Genomic DNA, 25,315 nt, shown 5'->3' with positions numbered 1-25,315 from the left:
ATTCCCCCCTTCCCGCATTCTTCGCGGCTGGTCCAAAGCCACACCGGTAATAAACAGAGGGCATGACCCATGCAGCGGAGAAGGGCCTGCCGACTCTGCGTCGAACGAGGATAGATATGGTGCTTGTCGGGAGTTGGGGCCCAGCCGTGGAGGCGCCGGGGCGCCGAGATTAGCAGCAGCGCGAGGTGGAGGCAGGTTGGGTTGAGGGAACTAAAGTTAGGATACTCGTTACCTCGTTAGTACCGATGTACGCGGTAAGAGAAGCGAGCCGCTGTTTCAATGGCGGTGGGGCTTGGCGCAGCAGCACCGATGCACTGACGTTACGGTACGGTACGGGGTGAAAAATTACGGGAACTCTAAAGGGAGATTCGATGCATCTTAACTATTGTAGAGATCGATGGACGCTGGCAGGAGCATGGCGGTAGCAGGGGGTTACAGGAGACAGTCCATGGAAGAACAGAAGATTGTAAATGGAGCATCCAGTCTGGAGGCATGAGGTATGTATGTATTTACTCTGTATACTCCGTACTCTGTTCGTAGATATGGAGTGCAACGCCTCCCGCCATGTCGACGAGGAGGACGGACCACCAAGTCACCAGAGAGAAGACGATGGCAATTCTCCCTTCAACACACTTCGACTTCTTCAGCCACGGTTCAACTTCTTTCTGCCTGTAATTCTTCTCTTCCCCTTCGCCAGCCCGTCCTCCGCTGCCAGACGCGCAGCCCAGGTGCCTGTCCCTCTGCCCTTGCCACTGTCCGCCTCCTCATTTGCCCCCCCCCCCCCCAACAATCCGCACCAACACCCGCCTGGCCTCGAACTCTGGTACTGGAATTGTAGCAGCAGCAGCTGCAGGAATAGTAGCCGTAGTCCTAGTAGTAGTAGTAGTAGGACTAGCAGCAGCAGCAGCACCTAGGTAGTAAATAACAGCCGTAGTAGTCGTGGTGTGCTGCTCCTTGCCGCTGATTCCTCCTCCCATAAATATGTACCCACCACACACCCACACTCCCCCTCCCAGCCAATGGGCGCCCAAAACTTCTGGTCCCCTTCCCCTTCCTCCTCCTCTCCAACTCCAACCTTACCTTCAACCTCCACCTCCACCACCTCCACCCACCGCATCCCTTATCTCGGTTCCTCCGTTCCCCGACTCTCGCCTGTGCTCGCTATTGTTGTATAAGTCACCCGAGTCTGCGTTCTAGACGCGTTCCATGTGTCGCAAAAGGTATGCCGGCCTCCCTAGCCCGCCCAGAGCCGCCAGGGCAAAAATAATATAGCCCGCCAAACGCGTGTTTCAAAAACCCTCTCTCAACAATTGATTTCGCTTTGCCTTGTATCTGTGTCCTCCTCCAGAGATAGGCTGTTTCCTTCTCTTGGCAGATCTACTTTCTGGGGAGAACACTGGCCAAAAACTGGAGAATAAAAGTAAAAAATAAACGGCAGAGAAAAAAAAAAAGAAAAAGAAAAAGAAAAAGAAAAGTAACAGCTTGAATCACTGACCTTGTACTCCCTCCTCTATCTAGATCCAGGCTCCTCCGAGACTGCGACCAGACCTGCTTCCCCGAACTATCTGGACCCGACAGACTGTTGGCCTATTGCGTTTTCTTGGTCACTGGCCCTCGGACGGGCCTCCTGCGGATACAGACTCAAACAACATGGTATGTATGGTCTGCGCCGCGCCTGCGACTCTTTTTTTCGCGTTCCCGGACATCGGAGGATGTATTATGCTGAACGGACGGCAAATTCTTGTTCTTATAGGTCCTCTTCAAGCGCAAACCAGTTCAGTACCTCCCGCGACCAACCATTGAAGATGATAGTGAGGAGGTATGTCCTCCACTCCTGCGCATTCATATATATATATGTGTATATTCCTCCAGCGGACTTTGGTCTAAATTCTAACTTGTTTTCTTCGTTTGTGTTTGCGAGAAATAAAGGTCTGGGTCATCCCCGAAACAAATGAAGTGTTCACCAAGTATCAGCAGTTCCTTCATCGGTACGTGCCGTAATATATATGACTCTAGTTCTTTAGCTTCTTATTCTCATTATTGCTTTTGCGCGGCGCAAATTGCTGATTGTTTCTCTCTTTTCAGAATGAACTTCTACAAACAGGTACCTACACGGACCCTTCCCGCCCCCCTCCTTTGCGGGCTGAATAAGTCTCCGCGCTTGCGTTTCCTCTGTCTCCCGGAGAACTTTCATCTTGATGAGTTGTCTCTCCGGACACTTCAACCGGAAATGGATATGCTAAACAAGTCGATATTGCGGATATAGAAACGGTTCATCTGCGAAATAACCGGCCATTCCTCCCTTACTTTTTTTGAGGCTCTAAGAAGTGAAGTGCGTCGCCCACTGATTTACTTGGCACTACCATTGCTTTTTTGATATTGAAGGGTTCATCGTGCTAACTGTGCAGCAGACGGATGGTTCACGCGAAGTGAATAGCGCCTTTCCGGAGCCGTTGAAGGAACCGGTCTTGCGAAAGGTTCAATTTTCAACTATTTCGCGAATTGACAGCCTTGGTACGACATCATTTACTTTATTTTATTTATTTTACACAAGCCATCCTTGAAACTAACCTCAGTGTTTTGAATAGTCGACCAGGTTTTCGAAGTATGCCTGTTCCGATCTCTTTCTCTTGTCAAAGCTTCATATTATACTGACCGAGTTGTGAAAGGATTTTAAACAAGACTTTTACCCTGGCGAACGCGTTACTGTCCTCCTTACCAACGGAACCCGCCTACAGGGCATCGTTCGGGAAAAGGCCCGGTTCCCCGAATTAATGAATCAAAATGGTTCTATAGAGCGAAGAGCGTCGTCGAGATACTTGGTAAAGCTGGTGAGCCGGCCAAATGAGGAGGCGCTGCTGGACGATGAACACCTGGCCCGTGACAGGAAAATCTTTACCAAACAGATGCTGCGTTCATTCATCAGGAATACTGTAACAAGAGAATCGTGGACGGGTGCGCCGTGGCTGGTCAAACCACATATCGCCCATGAATACCGGATCGATACTGAAGTCCCGAAACATCTCCAATATGGAAATAGGGTCGGAGGGAAGAAAGCTAACGTGGCTGCTGGTAAAGAAGAAGACGAAAGCCTCTTTGGATTCTTTTATTCCAAACAACGATGGCCGAACCTCAAGTCTGCTGGCAAGGGACATAAATCGAAAGTCTCACTGCGGGAGCTTGCGAAGGCGAGGGATGACCGATATGAGGAATACCAACGAGCGTTAAACGAAAACCATTCTTTTGCTGTTTCCGGGGATGGCACTCACGATGGACATTGGCAAACACTCGATGATAGCGCCAACTCGTTTTCCGTTGTCATCCAAAATGGCCCTCCGCCGCAACCCCCTCCGCCACCTATCAAATACCCGATTGAGGATTTGGATATTCCACCCTCTCACAGCGATAAACTCCGGCCTTCCTTGAAATTCTTAACTGATGATCAACACTCAGAGCACCTGGACATGTCGCCCCAAGAAGATAGTTTACTGCGTGGCAATATCAAGATGGAATCTGTGGGACCTCTGCTCGAAACGTGGAACACATTGAATGTATATTGCCAGGTTCTCCAATTAGACTCCTTCACGTTCGATGATTTCGTCGAGGCAATGCAATTTTCTTCTCACGACGTTACCTGTGAGTTATTTGTGGAAGTACATTGTGCCGTGTTGAAGATGCTGGTGAATGAGGAGAAAGATCAAGATGGCGCCGTTCAGATCTCGCTACCTGCCCTTCCCGATGAGGAGTCTGAGGAGGAAGAGGATGACGAATCGGGGGAAGAAGAAGCTGAAGAACCGGAGCGAGAACCGACACCGCCCAGAAGGACTACTAGAAGCAGTTATGCGAAGGCTGAAGCGGAAAATTTGAAGCATCAATTGGAATCACGGAGCCGCTCTGGCACAGCTGAGGTACAAGTGCATCGCGCGGCGGATATGTTTGGAGAGTATGGGTGGATCGATCGGTTGCGGAAACGAAACTTCCAGAAAGGTGGTTGGGAACTAGTCATGATCGGGCTCCTTCACAGGCTATCCTACCGACCGCGACTGCGAAATCCTTGTGACGAGATCCTGGCCCATCTGGCACCGCTTGACCGTGAGCCAACGCAAGACACGGCGCAAGAGCAATATGTAACCCTCGACGTTAACTTGCGAGTGAGAGCTCTCCAAATTATCTGCATGCTCCTGCTTGAAACGAAGGCGATCAAGAATTACCTCGAAGAGTGCAGTATTCAAATGACCGAGTTCCGTAAGGAGAAAATCGACTACCAACGGGCTCGTAAAGCATGGTATGTTCTACCTTGCAGTATAGCCACATTTTTTTTTTTTATCATACTGAACTGTAGCTAACCGTTGTCGCTAGTCTTGAGGAGATTCGACGGCTGCATGAAGAGCGTAAACAGCTTCAACCTGAAAACCCGCCATCACCCGTTCCTGAATTGGAGGAGCTAACGGACGTGAAAATGACTGGTTTGGATGACGACTCGGAGGCAGCTGCAGACACTGACGATGAAGACGCGCACCCAGGAAGGTCCCTTCGCCGCGGGGAAGATAGGGCCGCAGAGCGAAAACGGCGGCAAGAAGAGGAGCGGGAGCGAAAAGAACAGGCTGCTAAATTACCCAAGGGATCGAAACAGTATCACCGAGTTCTGAAGAAAATCGAAGAAGAAAAGGCCAAAGTCAAGTCATACGAGGAACAGATCGCCATTCTGGACAATGACTTGCGAGAGGCCGATTGTCCTCGAACACGTGTTTTGGGTAAAGACCGGTTTTGGAATCGATATTACTGGTTCGAGCGGAACGCGATGCCGTTTGAGGGCCTCCCGACCAGCTCAACTGCGTCTGCAAACTATGCGAATGGCCGATTATGGGTCCAGGGCCCCGACGATATGGAGCGGGAAGGCTTTATTGATTTGCCGCAGGAGGAAAATCGAAAGTACATCCAGCGTTTCAAGATGACAGTGCGACAACGGAAAGAACTCGAGGAGGGTCCTGCGGGGGTTTTTAATGCGCAGGAATGGGGTTACTATGACGATCCGGAGTCCCTGGATCAGCTTCTCGCCTGGCTTGACGCTCGCGGTGTCCGAGAAGTGAAACTGCGCAAGGAGCTGCAGTTGTATCGGGATAGCATCGCCAAGTACATGCGGAATCGCACAGAGTATCTTGGTAAGAACGCCGAGGAGAAGAAGAGCGCAGAGTCGGAGGAAGAAGAGCCAGCGGCGATAACGACGATGTCGACACGGATGTCTAGACGGACGAAATCGTCCGGAGGGCAGGACTTGTCGAGTCGATATCGCTATCGCTGTCTGAAATGGAAGAACGGCGCTGCATTGCGGGAAAATGGGCATTTGCACGTCGAGCCGGCGCGGCCGACGAAGAAGGCTAAGCGGTCTACGGTTGTGGCTACGACTACGGCTGTGGCGGTGGATGAGACGAAGGAGAGGGAGAGGGAGAGGGAGAAGGAGAAGGAGGGCAAGCCAACGAATCGACATGGAAAGCCGCTTACGAGGCAGGGGACCAGGTATCAGTTTTGAGTAGATACCATCCATTGTTTTCCGAAAGCCCTTCCCTGCTACCGCAACGCCCTACCTTGATGACAGTAACAGCGCGGGGGGGCAAGTGGTGCGCCTCCGATGACCCCTAGAGAGACCGTCCGGATCACGCTCAGTCTGCCGTTTCGTTGTATTTGGCGAAGAACGACACGGCGCCCTCTCTCCCTCTCTGCTTCTTTAATCTGCTTAGCCTTCCCCATAAATTTTCCTTTTCCGGAGGATTTTTTTCATGAAGTTTTTACTTATTTCATTTTTGTTTACTTTGCTATTTCCCCCTCTAAAAACCAATATTTGGCATAGTGGTTTTGTTTAGCGAGGCGCTTCATTGCATAAACTCGGCGTTTCGTATTCCCATGACTCTCCCCCTCTTCTTTTATTTTATTTTTTATTTTATTTTTTATTTATTTATTTATTTATTTTATTTTTTTTTTTTTGATATAGCTTGGCCTATTCTATCACTACTATTATTACTTCTATTGGCATTTTTGTATGGTTTTGGAGGCGAAGGGAAGGGTTGCGCCGGCTATTTGTCAAGTCTACGTTTTGGCTGGGGGTGAGGAGTATTCTTTTGCTTATCATTCATCATCTTTCATCATAGGATACGAAAGGGCCGGTTGGCTGTTGGTCAATTACCTTTATATTACTTAGATATCATGCTATCGAGTCGAGCGGACAGTTATTATATAGAGATCTTCTTGCGTCATGTGGTTGGCAGCGTTGACAATCACGTGAAACTCCCCCCGGCGAATCTTCGGCATTTCCCAAGTCCCGCCCAATCACACGGGACCTCGGCGATATCTCACGTGGCCAGTCGCCCGAAGCAGCCTAGCTCGCCGACGCCAGCCGACGTATTCTGGCGTATTTCGATACGATACACGGTTGTCGCAATGTTTCCTCTGCCAACAACCAAACCCTCTCTGCTCTCCGCTCTCCGCCCTCGAGGCATCGATTCGAACGGACGGTTGGCGGCGCGAAAGCCACAGCATCGGTTCCTCTTCCTACATTGTCTTGCTCTCTCCCCCACTCGACACGGAGTCGTGGAAGATATGCCGGCGGCTCAGTCAATAGCCAGACGAGTATCCCATCGCCCGAAGACGACGTCCGTACGATTAGTATAACCATTCTGGCAGCGATGTTCCAGCGCAAGACAGACGGATGAACAAGGATTCCTTTTCCTTTTCTTTTATAGGATACTCTTTGCGCCCTTTGCTGCTTCATTGTCGAACATTCCGTGTTAATCTGGACCAAGCCACGGAGGTTACCCGAGGTTTCAAGTTTCGGAGAATTTCGCTAGCATATCTAAAAGGTTGTACAATATCGACACACGACGAGACTACTTTGCATCCAAGACAGGAACGCTGGCATATATACCCGCTTCGCAGAAAAGCAACATAGCACTCTACAAGCACTTTCTCCTCTCCGGCGGCCCCCCGAACAGCAGAACACCCACCAATTGAAACAGACTGCGCCAACAAACTTCGTAAATCCGATTTCAAGCTCCGCCCTCGCGTCCCTCGACGGACGCCCACAATCGAAGGCACGGCCGGTCGTTGCGGAAGCCGGAAGCCGCCCATGGATGCAAAGATGGAGATGCTGAAGATGAAGGGAAATGCGTCAACGATTCCGCCTGCGAGAGAGTCCCCTGTGGGTAGAGATGGAAATGGAGCGGGCCTAGTGCGGGCTGAGCTTGCGGCGGACGCGGATATGGATGTCGAGGTGGATGTGACTGCGGATAATGTGGGCGGTGTGAAGGCGCTGGATAAGCGGAGTTTTGAGTATATATTTCGAAGTGGGTTGGCGGGGGGTTTGGCGGGGTGCGCGGTATGTTTTAACCTTCTTTTTTTTTCTGTCCCTGTCTATCTATATTGATGGTTCCCCCTTGTGTTAATGGCCATTGCCTGAAAAGAAAGGAAGAGGAAAAAGGGAAATGAAAGGAAACTATTGTGATCTGAAATTCTGACCGCATATACACAGCGAAAACAGTCGTCGGGGCCCCCTGGACCGTGTCAAGATCCTCTTCCAGACTTCTAATCCCCAAATTCGCCAAATACTCCACCGGCTGGTTTGGTGTCGTGCGCGCCATGCAGGACATAAACAGCCACGAGGGCGTGCGGGGGCCTTTTCAAGGGCCATTCGGCAACCTTACTGCGGATCTTCCCGTACGCTGCTATCAAGTTCCTAGCCTACGAACAAATCCGCGCCGTGGTAATCCCGGCACGGGACAAAGAGACGCCGTTCCGCAGATTGATCAGCGGCAGCATGGCCGGGCTGACGTCGGTTTTCTTCACGTACCCGCTGGAGGTAATGCGGGTGCGCCTGGCGTTTGAGACAAAACATAATGTCCGCTCGTCGCTGCGGAGGATCTGTCGGCAGATTTACAACGAGAATAAACCCACGACGGGATCCGCTCCTGCCACCACCGCGACAACAGCTACAACTACAGCCACAGCCACATCTTCTCTTACATCACCATCAAAACCCCACACACTCTCATCAACGCCCCTCCACGCCCCGCGCTACGGCCTCTCGAACTTCTACCGCGGCTTCTCTCCCACCCTCCTCGGCATGCTCCCCTACGCCGGCGTCTCCTTCCTAACACACGACACCGTCGGCGACTGGCTCCGCCAGCCAAAACTAGCCCCCTACACCACAATCCCACACTCCGACAAACCTCCCGCCACCACCGGCACCGCCCAACCCTACAAGCGCGTCCAACTAACGGCCCCGGCCGAGCTCCTCTCGGGCGCGCTGGCGGGCCTCGTGTCGCAGACGAGCTCGTACCCGCTGGAAGTCATCAGGCGCCGCATGCAGGTTGCCGGGGCGGTGGGGGACGGGCATCGGATGCGGATTGCGGAGGCGGGGAAGCGGATCTTTGCTGAGAGGGGGTTTCGGGGGTTCTGGGTCGGGCTGACGATTGGGTATATGAAGGTTGTGCCTATGGTAGCGGTGAGCTTTTATGTGTATGAGAGGTCGAAGTGGTGGTTAGGGATTTAGGAATTGGATTAGGTGGGTCGGTGGCCTTTTTTTTTTTTTTTTTTTTCATTGTTTTCTGAGTTTCTTTGTTTCTTGTTCTTGTTTCTGCTGCATTGAGCGAGATATAGCTATTTTTCTTTGTTTTTTTCATCTCTGGATAGGATTTTGTGAGGGACAGGGGCGTCCCCACCACTTTTTATTTTTATTTTTATTTTTATTTTTATTTCTGGGACATGGCACATGCTATTCCTTCCACATTTCTCTCTGCTCATGCTCTTCATATATTTGATTTAAACCTCAGCCCTTGTATGTATATAGAGGCATAGCTGTCCCCCTCACAGCTGTACATATGGACTATCTATCCCCTTTGTTGTTTCTATCGTCCGTATCTATTTATCCGCGCCAAATACACCTTTTTTCCCCTGCATGCTGTCTTTTATCCCTACCCCCCCCTCCCCCTTCTTCTTCTTGCATAAGGATTGATGTAACTCCAATAGATACCTCTTATATATATATATATATTCCAGGAAAGGATTTCATGGGAAACGGATATCATCTCGATTGGCCCGTTTTGGAAATAGGGTAATATTATTTTTGGGAGTATGAAGTATGAATGGTCTGGTGGAATGAGAGAGAGAGAGAGAGAGAGAGAGAGAGAGAGAGAGAGATTGGGGAAGTGCTTTCAGCTGCCATGTGGAATATATATTTATTACATGATCTATTGCATAGAGAGTATTGCAGTGATATCTTAACCGTAGTCACGATTACTTTGATGAGAAAATGTGCTATGTACAGTACATATACATATAGATATAGATATAGATATGGTGCAGTTTTTGATTCTCCGCTTTTAAAGTTGAATATGTATCACATATCCCCCCGTTCCCCGGGGGACCAGCCTCTACACATTCTATCCATATTAGTAATAATAATAATAATAACTAGTTAATAATAATAAAGTCAAACAAGCACCCTCCTCAAGCCCTCTGACCCACCCAGTACTCTGCGGCCGGTAACCGCACACCTGCCCTTACCACTCTCCCACTTCCCAACCCGACTCGTCCTACTATTATCCACATCATTCCTTTGCTCGTCATCCGCACCACTCGTCTCCGCAGTGGCCCTGTTTGCCGCATGTTCTTCCCCATCCCCATCCCCTCCACCGTCATCCTCCCACTCCGAGCCCCCACCATTCATAAAGTCAATCTGCCGCTCATGCTCCCCGTTTATCCAGCGGAATATGCAGCTGTAGCAGAAGACATAACCAGTCTGGCAGACGGCGGGGTTTTTGAGAGGCCTAAGGCAAATGGGGCATGGGGATTGATTGGGCGCAGAGGCAGGATCCGAATCAATTGCGGTCGGGTCGACGGCTGGTAATGGCACGGTGAATATGGGGAGGTAAGATGTGGAGGAGATGGGCGGCTTAGGGCGTTGGGGGATATGTGTTTGCGGGTTTGGGGGCTTGTTGGTGGATTGGCTGGCAGACGTTGTCGCCATTTGTGCCTTAGTGGTAGCCGCTATTGCTGCCGCAGTCGCCGCCGTAGGCGATATCATGCCTGAGGTGACAGGGGGGGGTAAGTCCAGCGCCTCTGCCGCTTTGCGCGCGAGTTGGTGCGAGAAATCGCTCGCGTGCCACCACTCCAGAAACTTCAGGGCGAATATGGAGGTTGGGAGGAAGATCTTTAGCGACCCAAGGAGATGTGGGTATATGTTTTGTGGCCTGAGGAAGCTCAACGCTCCCCGGGGCCTGGCATTAGGAGCGTCCAGTTTCGCCTTGGGAGGCTGCGTAGCTAGCTCTATTGCAGCATGGTCGGCGGGGCCTAGCCTTCGTATCCGCGTGCCTATGAGCCAGAGGAATGGCGACGAGTACTTCGTGTTATCGAACAGATAGGCCAGGTTAAAGGCTAGAATGGCGAAGTAGTATGCTGCATTCAGTGACGGGTAGACGTTCCGCAGGAACCATTTGTAATAGTGGATTAGCAGCTGGCGCACGGTAGGGTTGTGCGGGAGGCCGTCGTCCGGATTATACCGTGGAATCCCTCCTCCGCTGGCGGCCAGCGCGGCATGCGGAGCGACGTGGATATCATATCCTTCATCTAGTTTCCGTTTTAGGTAAGGAATGCCGACCATCACGGCCAGATTTTTCCAGATATCCGACGAGCGGAGTTTGAGTGTTTCACGCACGGAACCCGCTGCACCGAGCTGCGCTCGTGGGATTTCGCCATTCTTGGTCGCGAGGACACGTTCGCGTTTCAGGGAGTAGAAGTTCTCAGTGAAAGAGCCGCCGAAAGTACGGAGGTAGTAGCGCTCTACGAGGAGGGAGAGTAGGGCGTATAGTTCGTCAAAAGAGTTGAGGGCGCGGAGGAGGTAGCGTGGGTGCCGGTGGGTGGCGACGGCAAGAATATAGCGGAGAGATGGGGGGAGGAGAGCTGAGAGTTGTTGTTCTGAGAGGATCTCTGCGGATGTTGGTTAGAGCTTGTGGCTTTCGACATAAAAACGGAGGTTAGCTTACCGAACAGTGACGGCTTGAAATCGTCGAAGTCGTTCTGCAAAGCGGACATATACTCCATGTTGGCGAATTGATGTCCGGAGCAGCCCAGATGGAGGCGGGCCTCGTTCAGACCGTGGCGGAGGAAGCGCTGTGCCGGTTGTCAGGACGTCGACATCGCGAGTTGATAGATATCGCAACTTCCTGAGCTCGTCAACAGCCGAGGTATAATAGTTGACTCCAGGAGATTTGCTGACTCATCGTGTTATGTTGACAAATTTTGGTTTTCATTGATATTCAAACTCTATGCTATCATACATGCGGTTCTCATCTTATTGTATAGGTAAAATATTACAAATTAGATATTTGAGTGATTACAGACATACGGAGCGGTGGAATCCTGCCCGCGCCCACCAGCTGCTGCCGCATTTTCAATCGCGACTCGGCAGCGGTGCCACATTCTGACCAGAGGATTCTGCTCATTTCTTTCCACTCTATCAATTATCTCTGGATATGCGATGGTAATGCATTTTTGCGTGACCCCTGCAAGCTCGCCATCAAGATGTACTGGCGGATTTTCTCTTTCCATAATTGGAATACAGTTTAGGAGCTGCGTCGTGAAACATTGCCAGCCATCCGATTCCGCGTGGAGTTGGAAAAGAAATACATAAAGCGCTTTATCTCGAGCTATCCCAGCCAGCGCCATGTCTTCCCATGTATTCCAGAATTCTGAATATGATCCTTGGTCGAAGAGCACTCGCAAGATTCTCATATACTGCTCCGTAGTGAATGTAATTTTCGCGGCTGTTTTGACACGGGTGAGGCGCGATTGGACGCGTTTTACTGCATCACAAGTATTAAGTGGAACTGGAATACGGTTGCCGATAACTGGGGAATTGGGTAGATCCTTCTGCTCTACTGGGTAGACCTGCGCCCGAAAGGAGACTCCGACAAATAGTTTGACGAGAATGGTTGAGTCAAGGAGATTGAAACCTCGGAGCCCTGCATGGTCTATGATTTGTAATGCCAATTCCATATCTGCGTTTGGGAGAAGTAGCCTGGGAGGATTCGAGGTTAGGTCGGGTTTAAAAGAGAGGAATGCATCCAAAATCTGCAGGAACTGGGCTCGCGTTAGTGCGTAATTTGAGAGATATGCTCTTGGATCGCCTGCAGAGGTCGGATTTACGTAACCGGGATGATGAGTTCATTGCATGCACATAAGTTCTATTCTCTCGTGGAGGAGGCTAGTTCGGAAGGCGCTCGTGAGACTTCCTGGTAAAACTGCTGTAAAAAGGCTGTAGAACATCTGTCATGTGTGCCTTGCCCGAGATCGTAGATCGCTTCATGTGGTGGAATATTTTTGAAATGGTGAGACAGGGATGTTAGGGGAGATGGTATAGATGGCAGGTGTGTAGTTTCACCATTTGGGCTAATCTGAGAGGTGCCCCACGTGTCCGATGTGGCGTCTTGACACCGACGTGATCCAGTAGATATGCCCCTTCGCTGTTCATAGTTGGCCGAAATTTGGGCCGCGTGGCTAATTTGATGGCTTATGTTAGTTGGAGGAACGGTTAACTGTTCATGGATATCACCCGCCTCTTGAGGAGCTGCCGCCTGAGGTTGCGGGAGGCCTTCATTCTCCAGAGAGTTTCGTTCTAGTTTCTGGCGCCAAAGACCCTCCAGATCAATTTCTTCCCTTTTCTCTTCTGTCATCATTTGGACAACGATCCGCGTCCCTTCTACAACGGTACCGAAGCCAACAAAACCGACTTTCCGAAGCTCCTCCTCCGGCTTACGAAATTGACCGCCTTCCACGGTCCCCACATCAACACATATCCAGCCTGTTGTAATGCCGTCGTCGGGTTGCGTGAGAGTCGATTTGGCGCTCTTGGCTAACTTTGCTCGACGAGCTTTTCTTCGGAGTTTGATCTTTAGCTCATTCCTACCCAGGAGACCATCAGCGTCGGGCCGTAGCTTATAGGTAGTACGCAACCATCGACACAATCTATCTGCGGACACATTGAGATGTTTCACACCTCGAGCAGTACCGAAAATCATAATGAGATTTGCACCCAGGGCGGGAGGAGGGTGGAGTCTGCGAAGATCAAGGAGGCTGAGATCGTCGAGGCCAATGTCGACGGATATATGCTCAAGAAGATTTTCCAAAATTGGGGGTGGGTTCTCTGGAAGCGGTGGTAGTGGTTGTTGCTTTCTTAATGGGTGTGGTATTGTTTCTTCAACCTGCTCCTCCTTAAGGTACCAGGGGATATGTTTTTGGGATTCTTCTGGCTGCCCTTCAGTTTCTTCCCCGATATGGATTTCAGGTATGGGATCAACAACCAACTCAGCATTGTCCGAAGGCTGATTCGAAAATAATTTCGCATGTTGCGATGAAAACTTTCGCGATAGGGCTGGAGGACGGGCTTGAGCGGTGGACCTCGAACCACCAGCCAGAGGCGTTATCGCTACATCGGAAAGGGAGATAAACGACCGAATGAGATTACTTCGGCAAGCACGGCATTGGATGCCTCTTAGTAGAACCCGGCTCATTGTAAAGTTGACATTTGCCCACGAATTGGGCTGATAACGGCAAATCGTATTGCTTGTTCGAAGGTTGAAAGTGAAAAAAAAATCATAGCGGGTTTGGGAAAACGGCAAAAATGTAAATCCGAGCGCCGTCATTAATAATCCCGGCTCACGATTGAATTTTGCGATTATATTGCCCCGGTTTACTCTACAACTTCCTTCAAAACCCTAGAACAAACTCACTTTCCGCTCTCTCTGCCATCATGTCGATGGACTTGGATTCCCCTATGCCGATGCAGCAGGTTGCATACAAACCTCAACAACAAACAGCGACGTGAGCACTCCCCGCTTTCTGCCGTCATGTACTAGCTTGGAATTTATCTAACCCGTCTGTCAAGGATCCTTTGTTGCAACTGCGGTGCTCCTATCGATGGGACAACCTCAGCAGGCGCCCTTTGCGAAGATTGTGTGAAACTTACGGTTGACATATCACAAGGAATACAGCGAGAAGCCACGCTACACTGCTGTAAGGACTGCGAACGTTGGCTGCAACCGCCTTCACAGTGGATAAGTGCCGCCCTCGAGTCAAGAGAATTACTTGCTTTGTGCCTTCGAAAATTGCGCGGTTTGAGCAAGGTCCGCATCATTGACGCAGGGTTCATATGGACGGAACCTCATTCAAAACGAATCAAGGTCAAAATTACTGTTCAGCAAGAGGCTTTCCAAGGGACCATTCTACAACAAACCTTTGAAGTTGAATATGTGGTGGCCTCTCAACAATGTCCCGAGTGTGCCAAGTCGTATACCCACAATACTTGGAGGGCGTGTGTACAAGTGCGACAAAAGGTTCCTCACAAACGAACATTCTTATATCTCGAACAGTTGATTCTGAAACATAACGCCCACAAGGATACCATCAACATCAAGGAAGCCAAGGATGGCCTGGACTTCTTTTTCTCACAGCGAAATCATGCAGAGAAGATGGTGGATTTTTTATCTTCGGTTGCTCCAACCCGGGTCAAGAAATCCCAAGAGCTTATTTCCATGGATGTTCATACTTCAACCAAATCCTACAAAATCACCTATTCCGTTTACCTGATACCCATTTGCAAAGATGATCTAGTTGCTCTTCCGATATCGCTCGCCAAATCCTTAAGTAACATACATCCTCTTACCCTATGTTATCGCGTGGGCACCTCGATTAGTTTGCTAGATCCATCTACCCTTCAAACAGCCGACATCCCTTCCCCAATATACTGGAGAACCCCGTTCAAAAACGTGGCAGATGTCCAAGAGCTTGTTGAGTTCATTGTTATGGACATCGAACCTGCTGGCCGATCAGTTGGCCACTTCCATCTCGCTGAAGTTACCGTGGCGCGGGCATCTGACCTGGGAGTGAATGACACCACCTATTTCACGCGAACACACCTTGGCGGGGTCCTCCATGTCGGAGATTCTGTGAAGGGTTATCTCTTATCCGGCTCAAATTTCAACGACACGAACTACGAAGCCTTAGAACAAAGCAGCGTATATAGCTCTACCATTCCCGACGTGGTTCTTGTGAGGAAGCACTATCCCAGGAAGAAGAAGCCCAAGAGAAACTGGCGCCTGAAGCGCATGAACCGTGAAGAAGAGGAGCCTGTTGCATCGTCACGGAAACAAGAGAGAGATCGTGTGGAGGAAGATTTCGAAATGTTCTTGCGGGATGTGGAAGAGGATGCGGAGTTGAGAAGCACATTTGCGCTTTACAAAGCCAAACGGGCGAAAGCTGACACAGGTCGTATGGAGGATATTGATCACGACGCTATGAGTGTTGTGGAAGATGACGAGCATGGCAGTGAAGATGACATTCCCAAGATAAGCATGGATGAGCTTCTTGACGATTTTGAGGAATTGAATGTGAGCGGTTAAGAACGAAGTTTTGCATGACCGACGACTGATATTTTGCATTATGATGTATATATGCCAAAAAAAAAAGGGGATTTAAAAGGAGTTTGAACTGTGACTTTTTACTTATTGAATAAAGGGCTGTGTGGAATTATGAATCATGGCAAAAGTTCATTTCATTAGGACCTAGAGTAGCAAAGAAATGGATTCTTCCCCCCTTCTGTCACCCCCTTCCCAAACACTGGATTCGATATCCAGATACCTTATTTCCTTTTTTCAAACTCTCAGGACTGTTTCCGTGTGCTTTTCCGTATTCGTATGTGTAGGAAGGGGCGTATGTCTTGTGTGATGTCATTTCTACTCACTTCGAGGGTGGTTAATTCATGTCTCAGAAGAGGTTTTTTCTTCCTTCCGTAGGGCTTGCAGAGATACAGCGGTTGGCTGTGGGCTCAAAGACTCCAAGGCGGTATTCCGCAACATGGCGGTAAATGATTTTCCATTTATTTCTTTTTCACTCAAACATTGCTAGAGTACCTCTGGCACATCGGGTGAAGCATAGGCCAACACAATCCCCGTCATGATTCAACATAACAGCACATTATTTACTAACTTATTAGGGTAACCTTATTATATTGCAATTTTTGTAAAAAAAATAAAATAAAATAAAATAAAAAGAAGCAACACCCGGAAGAACGCCAACAAGCAAAGGAGTGTGGTCTCCCTTTGCCCAAATATTAACTGCGCTCAAATCAGCAAGAGGTGATATCCATAAATAAGGAACAAAACAAAAAATCTCCATCTACCTACTAACCGCACCAATCCACCATTCCCGCATATCACTCCCCAGCTTTATACGGCGACGCCCCCTTCCCGAAGAGGAGATATGGTTTTCTCTCCGCAAGTTCCAGGATGGTCTGCGCGAAGACGCTATTGGCCCACGCGAACCAGCTGCGCGTGTACACGCGGATATTGTCAACGTCGACGGATTCGTGGATCAGACCGAGAAGACTAGCGTTTCGGACCATGTTGATGGATTCCATGATCTCCTCGTCATCGTCGGATGTGCGGGCACGGACGAGGACAGACATGGGCCAGGCGTTGCTGAGGCCGGCTGAGAGGCGGAGGATTGGTGTTTAGCTTTAGGATTTTGTGGGGGGCCAGAGGGGGAGTTGATGATTGAAAAGGTCATGTAGATATGAAATTGTAAAACTTACCGTGAGGACCGCCGATACCGTGGAACTGGGTACCGGTCAGATAGTACGGATTCCCCGTTTTGTTCAAAAGCATCTTGCGCGTGTTCTGGTAGACTTCATCGTCCTTGTCGACGAAGCCAAGGAGAGGCAAAGATAGGAGGGAAGGGAGATTGGCATCGTCCATTAACAACCTCGAGCCATATCCGTCCACCTCGAAGGCGTAAATCTCACCGAATTTCTTGTGGCTAACAATTCCATGATCGCGGATGCCTTTCTCGATGATGCTTGCTCTCTGCTCTAGAGTCTGGATGAGGCTGTCGGGTCCACCGGCGGCTTTGATGGTTAAGGCTGTCCGCTTCAGCTCCACGGATAAATAAGCGTTGGCAGGGATAAAGTAACCGAAAATAGTGGCGTCATCGCTGGGGCGGAAGGCGCTGCGAACAAGGCCTGTCCCATTGTTCAAAGGATTCCCGACCCCGTCCAAGTTCAAAGTTTCGGTTCCTAGGGTCGTCAAGCGTTTGAATGTGTACGTGTTGCGGACATATTCGCCTTGAACGTCAAAAGTGGGTTTTGACTGCTCCTCAATAACCTCAAGAACGGTAAGCACAGCCCGATACCATCTGGTTGTGACAAACTCCGTGGATTTTGTTTCCGCGAAGAACTTGTTTCCTATAGCGAGAAAATTGGCCAGGGAATCGAGCTCGTATTTACATTCGAAGACAACGGACTGTTCGTAAGCCGGATGAACGATGTCGCTCTGGGTCTGAGAAATGGAGTGGAGGAGACCACTTGGAGGGGGAGGCTGAAACGCATTGCAGTACGGAGACTGGAGAACGAATTCAACCTGAGTATTGATGGCGCCCAAGATAAGAGCTTTGATCTTGGGATCCTTTGCAGCGAGCATTTGATACCCTGCGACTTGGTTTGCCGAGTCGCGCAGCCACTCCGCATTGATATCGCCAGTGACGATGAAAGACTGCGGTCCCTGCCAGGATTCACTCTGTGGGTATTGTGTCAATATCTTCGATCGAGGGTCACTTGAGTCCACATGCCATCGGACAGTGGTATCTGCAGTGTTTGGATACGCATTCCGAAAGAGTTGGGCAAGGTCCTTGTCAACCATGCGGGAAGTCACGTCCTCGATGACCTTTTCAATGGACGTCGATGTGAACGTTCGACATGGCAGAACAGGTCGTTGGAAGGGAAGCTGTAGAGGACCTTCGGAGTATGGGGGACTGCATAATGATGATCAATCAGTGAGAAGGAAGGAACACATAATGGTCTAAATCGCAAAAACTCAAGCACAGGCTTGTCTTCTCCGCCAAGGGCCGATGAAGTTGAAGTAAAATGTGCTCACTGTTTAAGCTTGGAGTACTCGCTGTAGTCAGGGCAAGCGATTGCTAGCGATGCAGGATCGTCCATATGGCTAGATCCAGCTAGCGCACCGTTGGACACGAGAGCCGCAAGCACTGCAGCTGTCCAGGGAAGAGCTCTCATATCTGTGCAAACCTCAGTCCATGCGCTAGTCAGTTAGCTGGTCAGGGGTAGGACTTGTAGCGATGTTGGGTGGCCGATAACTTCAGTTGGGCTCATAGGCGTGGGTGGGCTAGTTATTCTCACCGCGGGCAAGGACATGTAGGAGAGCAATAGCAATGGCGCCAGCTTGATCTCCCCGGGTGAGAGGAGTCTCCGCAGCGCAGCTTGTACTCGGAAACCCTGATGTTTAGCCGAAACTCAACGCGAATGTTCCAAGCACCCAACTCAACCCTGGATCACGTGCCGATCGGTTCCAGGATCCGCTCGACCAAGCTCTCGGATCTTGTGGTTCACGACGCTGGAAACGCGGTTGCAAAAAAACCCATCTCCTAAAGGAGTTTCTCCTACGGAGTATGCTGGATGTGAGTCCGTGAAGCGCACCGTTTCGGTCACGGCTGGGTGTTGAACCAGCATGGGTTTCGGCCCGAAAATACTCGGCACGGGTTCAAATCCGGTGACCCGAGCTCCGTGTCAAATCATAGATGCTTGTCGTTTCCTTTATTTTTTTCGGAGGTTGCAAGATGCTGCGCATATATGTACTCATTATGTTAAATACATACACACACTGAAAGTAATGATGTTACAAGGATGGACGAAAAGGTCATGAAGTATTGTTATATAAACCAAGGAGGAAGCATAAAACTAGAAAACCTGCCGAGTGGTTAACCATCAGATAAGTGCTCACTATTAAAACGCCAGTAAAATGACAAGACGGACACGAACACCCATCACATAAGGCTTGAATTTTCCTGGCTTCGGGCCCTCTACCGCTTGAGATTAAGGGAAAAAAAAAATTTTTTTATCCATCATGAAGTAAACCATACGATCATCTTTTCCCAAAGAACGACATAATGTTGCCCTGGCCCATCTTCTGGCTTCCCTTGTTACTAGAAGTAGACTTTGAGTTCACTGAAACAGCCAGTTTTCTTTTCACAGGTGGTGGCGCTTCGTCCTCGGAAAACGATTCCCAGACAGGTTCTTCTTTCGTGACTGTGCAATTAGAAAAGAGGGGACTTTGTGAGTTGCTGGCTCAATGTCTTTGGAAAATAAAAAATAGAGGAGACAAAAATAAGTACGGACCGAGATATCCTTCTGCATCTTTTATCGTTGTCTTTTTCATCACTTGTCGTCTCCCTCTCCTTCGGCCCTTTGGAGCCCTTGCTTCCTCTTTAGATTCAGCCTTCGGTACTTCTTCGGATTGCGAGGTGTCTGTACGTTCTGGTGCTCTCGCGGGCGGCAGTTCTGGCACATCTTCTGGCACATCTTCCATATCTTCATCTTTGTTTGTTTTATTCGTCGTTAGCCCATGACTAGGTGAGTGTAACATATTGTATATTCATTGGAAAATATACCTTCCATCATTTTCCGAAGCTTCTCTTCTCTCTCCTTCCTTGACTCGCGTTTCGAGTTGCTTCTTCTTGTCCCCGTATCAAGGAATAGGTCTTCTCGCTCTTCTTCCGATGCATCATCGAGAACAACTACCAGGTATTGTGAGTAAAAGAAGTGAGAAGTGAAAAGTGAAAAATAAGCAAGTTTGGCATACCATCTTCAGGCCCACTGTGTTCTGCCTAAGCATGCGAATTAGTATTTACTTCCACAATTAAGACAATGGCAGCTGGACATACGGATTCCACTTCACGACCACTCGGTCTTTCAAGGACATCATCCTTCTTGACTTTGGGCTTCACCTTGGCAAAAGCCTTGAATATATTCGAGCTGTCTCGTTTTAGTGAGCTTGGTTTATCGCTAGTTCCTCCCTTATTATTGCCACCGCTGGAAGGACGTGAGGACGCGGCAGATGACGCTTGAGGAGTCTGGGTTTTAGCTTGTGGCTGAGTAGGTTCCTCTGGTTTGGTGGTGATGGGTGCTTCATTTGCCTTTTCCACTTTTTGTTTTTTGACGGTTTCAACGGGATCAGGAGCTGGAGGAGCTGGAGGGAGTCCCGATCGCCGCTTTGGATTGTCGATGGTCTATTAGTCTGCCAGAAAACTAAGCGAAAATGATGGGTGCTAGGGCCCCTACCTTGACGTTTCTATTGAGGATCATGCCGTATTGTTTACCGTACTCGAGAGGATCGTTTGGCTGATGCTGCATTATATCATGTCCAATATCGCCTAGGACATTCAAATCTTGGAGGCGAGTAGGCTCGACGCTATATATAAAAATTGAAAATACTGTTTGATACCGGCTCTTTGCTTCTGTGCCAATATATTAGGCTACTGTCAGAGAGAATAAGAGGCGAATTCACCGTATATTTTGAGCATACCAAGTAAGTCTTCCTCGCGCACTAACGTGATTGAAGTTGTTGGGATATCGTCGTTCCCGTCGCCGTCTTCTTGCCGTGCGGCCTGACTGCTCGTGAAGGGGCTACTTTGCATAATCTCATCATCGCCATCCTTCGCGCACCCGTTGAGCGCATGTCGTTGCGCAAGCGCCGGGGTGCCGGAGATGAGATAAGTAGCATTGACACTTTGCGGTTTTTTAGAGTTCTCAAGGCGATGGAACTCATAGAGCATCCTTCCGAATGGCCAATCAGTACCACACGTACTTCCCGCTGATCAGACTGACTTTTGAAACTACGTACCGTTTGGCTAAGTTGGAATGGACTTTTAAAGCTCTACTCAGTGCACGATGGGTGACCTGGCAGAGGAGATTAGCGTGCGTAAATGTGAATTGTTGTAAATACTCACAATCTCCTGTTCATTAAGAACCTTCTCGGCAAGGTATTTCTTATAATTGGCAGCCATCGTGAGTCCTATCCCCAATGACCAAATATCCCGAATATCCCAAATATTCCCGAATCCCCAAATACGAACCCATGGATGCTCCAGGGTGTTAGTGGGTACTACGGCTACCCTATCACGTGCCCCCCAACATATTGTAATGCTCTCGCGTAGTTAGTTTAGTAATAATGAACGAACGTTATCCTCCTTCACAGGGTCTGTGGACGTGATCAATTAACGCGTCTTAGTCATCGTGATCTTGGCGTTCTTGCGGCTTGAACCGAGATGCTCAACTCTTTTTTTACGGGTTGAAATCTGCCCCTTTTGTTCCACTGTCTCAACCACACCAGTTTGAGATAACATACCTCCGAGTAAATGTACGACATCCCCGACTCAACAGATTGGCTCGGTACGCCCCTCTCCAAGCTCGCCCGCGTAGAATCCGCCCTACGATGCCAAGTATGCAAGGACTTCTTCAGAAGCCCAGTCATCACCTCCTGTTCACACACGTTCTGCTCCATATGCATACGCCGATGTCTAAGTTCGGATGGAAAATGCCCCGCCTGCAGGACTGCGGATCAGGAACTTAAGCTGCGAAAGGATATGGCGATGCAGGAGATGGTGGACTCGTTTATGTCGGCACGACCTAGCGTGTTGGAGTTCGCGAGAACCGCCACGGTGAGAACAGATGAACCAGAGGGGGACCTCGAGCTGCCCGCGTCGAAGAAGCGGAAAATCGATACCTTTGTATCCTTGGCTGAGAAGGGTAAGGCGGTTTCGGGCGCTGAGAGAAGAACACGCTTGCAAAGTAGAAGATCAGAAGATCAAGATCTGCAAACGCAGGCGGAAGTCATCGACGATACAGAGGATGAGGGCTTTGACCCAGGTATTCATCTTATTTTCGTTATCTGGGGACCACTTCCTTAGGCTAAAAAATATTTAGATGATGGCCTAGTCGCATGCCCGATGTGCCAGCGAAGGATGAAAAATGAAGCTGTCTTCTCCCATTTGGATAATTGCCCAGGTCCTTCAGAGCTACCAAATCTCTCCACATCATATGGGTATGTTGGGCAATTTCAAACTATACTTAGAAATATTCGATATCCTTGCTAATATGATCTAAGACCTTTACGAAACCATGCTCGCCCTTCTGAACAATCACAACAATCCCCTCACACCAATGCTCCAAAACGTCTCCCGACGTTAAACTACTCACTCCTGAAAGAGACGGTTCTGCGTCGAAAGCTCAAGGAGTTGGGAATACCTGACTGGGGTTCCAAACCTCTATTGCAAAAGAGACACACAGAGTGGATGAATATATGGAATGCGAACTGTGATTCCAAAGTGCCCAAATCGAAACGCGAATTGTTACAGGAACTCGATATCTGGGAACGGACACAGGGTGGCCATGCACCAGCTGCGTCTGGTATTTCGACGTCTTCTCCAGTAACGCGCAAAGATTTCGATGCTTCCGTTTGGACGACAATGTATGGTGACGACTTTAAGGTACTCATTGCCAATGCTCGCAGGAACAAAGAGCAGGCTCTCCGGGCTGGTAACTCGGGAACGATTTTGGCAGCAGACCAATGTGCGAGAAAAGAAGATGGTGAACATGAGCATACCATAACCCAACCAGATTTGCCGGACACTCGACACCAGACTCGGAGAGTCGAGAGTGAACCGGAAAATAATACAACAATAGGCGGGGCTGTAAATGAGATGAATGGGGAGGGTAGTAGTGCAGGCATGGAAACCTGAGAGACTAAGAATTGTAGAGGACGCTGCAGCCTGATGCATATTTCTCCTTTCCATATACAATGGCATTCTAGCGTTGGCGTTTTGTGGGTAGCGAATACGCATCTTTTATATATGGCACGGTCCAAAAGTATACCATTGATTGAGGAGTACCTATTCTGCCGTAACCTGTTCGGATATCTTTGTCTTTGTATTCTCACCTTTTGAGTTGTCTTCAATAGACATATGGGAAAATTTTCCAATACTATCCTCAAGATCCGAGTCGTCATCCGCTGCCGTCACCTGCTCTTTCTCATTTTTACGCTGCGCCTCAACTTCAATCGCTGATTTCTCGAATCGTTCAATCTCCGCCAGTTTTCGTCGCGTTGCTTCTGCTTCTTTAGCATCATGCGCTTCTTGTTCTTGCTTCTCCATTGCAGCAAGAATATCGTCCAGTTCGCCTTCGTCAACTGCTTCTCCAACCCCATTGATGACATTCCCAACTTCGTCGACTTTACCCATCTCCTCTCGCAGCTCTTCCACGATGTCTTCGACTTTCTCCACCCCACCGACTTGGCCATTTATTGATCGAAGAGCAACCGCGCTGGCTTCCATTACTCGCACGATATCTATGTGGTCTGCGGCCTGCTCGAGTTTCATATAAACTTCTTCGAGTTGCAGTAAAGTATCCGTCCGCTGTTTTAAATTGTTTTCTGCCATCTTTTTTGCCCGTAGTGCAGATAGAGCGACAACTCTGTTTTTGTTAGTCACCGCACCCTTCGCTCTTAGTGATAATTCCTGAATTTTGGATTCAATGTGTGCGACCTGTCTGGTTAAATTCGAGATTAGCGTCTTCAAGGACGCGATGGTCCGATCTTCGTGCGTTATTGTGTTAATGTTGTTTTTGGTGCCTTTAAATTTAATTGTCTAAATATACTTTAGTTACGGATCTGAATGAAAAATACCATAGAGGTACACTACATACCTCCCCGTCATATAGAATTGCGTTTTCATCTCTCGATAGGAATATCAGGAGGACATCAACATCCAAGCTTGATAACACGGTCCCGCCACCAAATTTTGCAAACCGCTCTGTGAAAAGCTCTTTCGAGTAAATGCAGTCGGTATTTGACTTGTGGGACTTTGAGGCTATTGCAAGGACACGTTTCCCAACTTCCTAGATATATATATATATATATCACGAATTTGAATTAGAGGAGGGTTACTCAAAGAAAGACAGAAGATGAGCTTGACCAGGTATATATGTTTAAACAGAACGGCAAGGGACGCGGTTCTATTCATAAGTACCTTTAAATTATCTACCAAAACCAAGTTCATAACTTGTACCTTCCCTGATACGTTCGAATGACCTTCGAAATCGGATAGAATACCCCTTAACTGTTTCATACCCCAACCCATAACTTGGGATAATGTGGGAGGGGAAGGGAGGCGTATCCACGATGTTTTGAACGGCGTTGCAGAACTGGTCTGAAAGATATCAAGAGGTATCATGGAATTATGTCGGATTGCTTCATCCTGTGAATTAAGGCAGAGAATCAATCAGTTAGTCAGGCAAACCGCAAGGTAGGGCATAGAAGCAGCAAGTCTAGCACCCACAATGAATGGATATAAGTATCGCGATAACATACAATAGCACTCTGTAATGCCACCGGGCGACCCCATTCCTGCGTCTCCAGCTCTGCCATAAGAGCGTTGCCTGTCCTCAACACGAGCAAATCACTCTTGGCTACCCCGTCATCCCCATGGTGTCTGCTTCCCGACGACGAATGTATGACGCCGGCAAGAGCTGCATGAGCTAGTGCTCGCTGCCATGCAGCGGCGTTTGTCGCATATCCGTCTGGATTGGTATGCCGCTGGGTGGAGAAGTCTGAGTAGAGAGAAGGAAGTCGAGCTCTGTATGTCAATTTGTCAGTTTATAGAACACCTGGCCCAACGGCAGTGCTACGGCAAATCAAAATCTGACCTTCGGAAAGACTCCTCATTTGCAAGGATGTACGCCAGAAGCTCATTCATAATGGTTTGTATTGGGACTGTTGGCGGTGCTGGAAACAGCTAGTGGCCCTTTCACTACCTGCCTTCTCCGTACACCTTGTTATTTTAAAGCACAATCCTGATTCCCGTACATTTCAGGACATTCGTTAAATGGCGTCCCAACTTCCTCCGGAAAGTTGTAGTGTTGCATGCCCAGTAGCACTGCAATCGGGTTCAAAACGCTGAAGAGGTTAGGGTTATTGCCAAGAAGGTTTGAGGTTCCTATCTGCTTATTAAGCGGTTTGATTCCGGTTACAGTTGAACGTGGTTTATTAAAAAAAGTGGGTCTGAAAAATAAACACTTCTCACTAAAAATTCACACTCAGATTACAGATTACAGTTGAACGTGGTTTATTCAAACATGAACATGGTTTTAAAAAAGTGGGTCTGAAAAATAAACCATGCTCAATTTTTCACGCTAGTACTAAGCAATGACATGATTTAAAGCAGAACTTTTTTAAAAATTATGTTCAGTTCTACTTCTGTTTTTGAAAACTATGTTCAGTTTTTGCAGTGTATTTACATAAGCTAGACATGTGATGATTAGAGAGATATAGCATCATAATCATAGCCATGATCACAAGCAAACATTGTAGACAAGGGTGCAAGTAATTGTGACATATGATCAGTATAAGATCAATGTGATCTCAATAGT

The 25,315-nt window shown here is 48.8% G+C and overlaps 9 protein-coding genes across 9 annotated transcripts; 5 read left to right on the top strand and 4 right to left on the bottom strand.

Moving 5' to 3' along the window:
- Positions 1–2,086: 2,086 nt before the first annotated feature.
- HCAG_06518 (conserved hypothetical protein) lies at positions 2,087–5,530 on the top strand (the record flags this gene model as incomplete). Its single annotated transcript, XM_001538863.1, has 4 exons — positions 2,087–2,104; positions 2,267–2,332; positions 2,670–4,285; positions 4,360–5,530. 4 exons carry the CDS (start codon positions 2,087–2,089, stop codon positions 5,528–5,530), a joined length of 2,871 nt encoding a protein of 956 aa, XP_001538913.1.
- Positions 5,531–7,132: 1,602 nt separating this feature from the next.
- HCAG_06517 (mitochondrial carrier protein LEU5) lies at positions 7,133–8,542 on the top strand (the record flags this gene model as incomplete). The annotated part of the gene is made up of 3 exons (XM_001538862.1): positions 7,133–7,337; positions 7,532–7,707; positions 7,922–8,542. The coding sequence occupies 3 exons, from the start codon at positions 7,133–7,135 to the stop codon at positions 8,540–8,542; spliced, it is 1,002 nt and encodes a 333-aa protein (XP_001538912.1).
- Positions 8,543–9,269: 727 nt separating this feature from the next.
- On the bottom strand, positions 9,270–11,091 carry HCAG_06516 (conserved hypothetical protein; the record flags this gene model as incomplete). The annotated part of the gene is made up of 3 exons (XM_001538861.1): positions 9,270–9,306; positions 9,546–10,977; positions 11,034–11,091. 3 exons carry the CDS (start codon positions 11,089–11,091, stop codon positions 9,270–9,272), a joined length of 1,527 nt encoding a protein of 508 aa, XP_001538911.1.
- Positions 11,092–13,034: 1,943 nt separating this feature from the next.
- Positions 13,035–13,544, top strand: HCAG_06515 (conserved hypothetical protein; the record flags this gene model as incomplete). The annotated part of the gene is made up of 3 exons (XM_001538860.1): positions 13,035–13,204; positions 13,273–13,333; positions 13,419–13,544. 3 exons carry the CDS (start codon positions 13,035–13,037, stop codon positions 13,542–13,544), a joined length of 357 nt encoding a protein of 118 aa, XP_001538910.1.
- A 278-nt stretch (positions 13,545–13,822) lies between these two features.
- Positions 13,823–15,446, top strand: HCAG_06514 (60S ribosomal export protein NMD3; the record flags this gene model as incomplete). Its single annotated transcript, XM_001538859.1, has 2 exons — positions 13,823–13,869; positions 13,934–15,446. The coding sequence occupies 2 exons, from the start codon at positions 13,823–13,825 to the stop codon at positions 15,444–15,446; spliced, it is 1,560 nt and encodes a 519-aa protein (XP_001538909.1).
- An 812-nt stretch (positions 15,447–16,258) lies between these two features.
- HCAG_06513 (predicted protein) lies at positions 16,259–18,112 on the bottom strand (the record flags this gene model as incomplete). The annotated part of the gene is made up of 3 exons (XM_001538858.1): positions 16,259–16,533; positions 16,637–17,850; positions 17,973–18,112. 3 exons carry the CDS (start codon positions 18,110–18,112, stop codon positions 16,259–16,261), a joined length of 1,629 nt encoding a protein of 542 aa, XP_001538908.1.
- Positions 18,113–18,977: 865 nt separating this feature from the next.
- Positions 18,978–20,898, bottom strand: HCAG_06512 (predicted protein; the record flags this gene model as incomplete). Its single annotated transcript, XM_001538857.1, has 9 exons — positions 18,978–19,141; positions 19,232–19,429; positions 19,504–19,629; positions 19,695–19,719; positions 19,777–20,103; positions 20,174–20,349; positions 20,418–20,668; positions 20,736–20,791; positions 20,842–20,898. The coding sequence occupies 9 exons, from the start codon at positions 20,896–20,898 to the stop codon at positions 18,978–18,980; spliced, it is 1,380 nt and encodes a 459-aa protein (XP_001538907.1).
- A 351-nt stretch (positions 20,899–21,249) lies between these two features.
- On the top strand, positions 21,250–22,501 carry HCAG_06511 (postreplication repair ubiquitin-protein ligase E3 rad18; the record flags this gene model as incomplete). Its single annotated transcript, XM_001538856.1, has 4 exons — positions 21,250–21,760; positions 21,818–21,935; positions 21,999–22,380; positions 22,454–22,501. The coding sequence occupies 4 exons, from the start codon at positions 21,250–21,252 to the stop codon at positions 22,499–22,501; spliced, it is 1,059 nt and encodes a 352-aa protein (XP_001538906.1).
- A 281-nt stretch (positions 22,502–22,782) lies between these two features.
- On the bottom strand, positions 22,783–24,642 carry HCAG_06510 (predicted protein; the record flags this gene model as incomplete). Its single annotated transcript, XM_001538855.1, has 5 exons — positions 22,783–23,535; positions 23,594–23,785; positions 23,917–24,144; positions 24,258–24,522; positions 24,593–24,642. The coding sequence occupies 5 exons, from the start codon at positions 24,640–24,642 to the stop codon at positions 22,783–22,785; spliced, it is 1,488 nt and encodes a 495-aa protein (XP_001538905.1).
- Between the last annotated feature and the right edge of the window lie 673 nt (positions 24,643–25,315).

This window comes from Histoplasma capsulatum, genomic scaffold (assembly GCF_000149585.1).
Source record: "Histoplasma capsulatum NAm1 scaffold_6 genomic scaffold, whole genome shotgun sequence".
Taxonomy (NCBI): Eukaryota; Fungi; Ascomycota; class Eurotiomycetes; order Onygenales; family Ajellomycetaceae; genus Histoplasma; species Histoplasma mississippiense.
The sequence above is the reverse complement of the archived record's forward strand: the minus strand, read 5'-3'. Positions and strand labels throughout refer to the sequence as shown.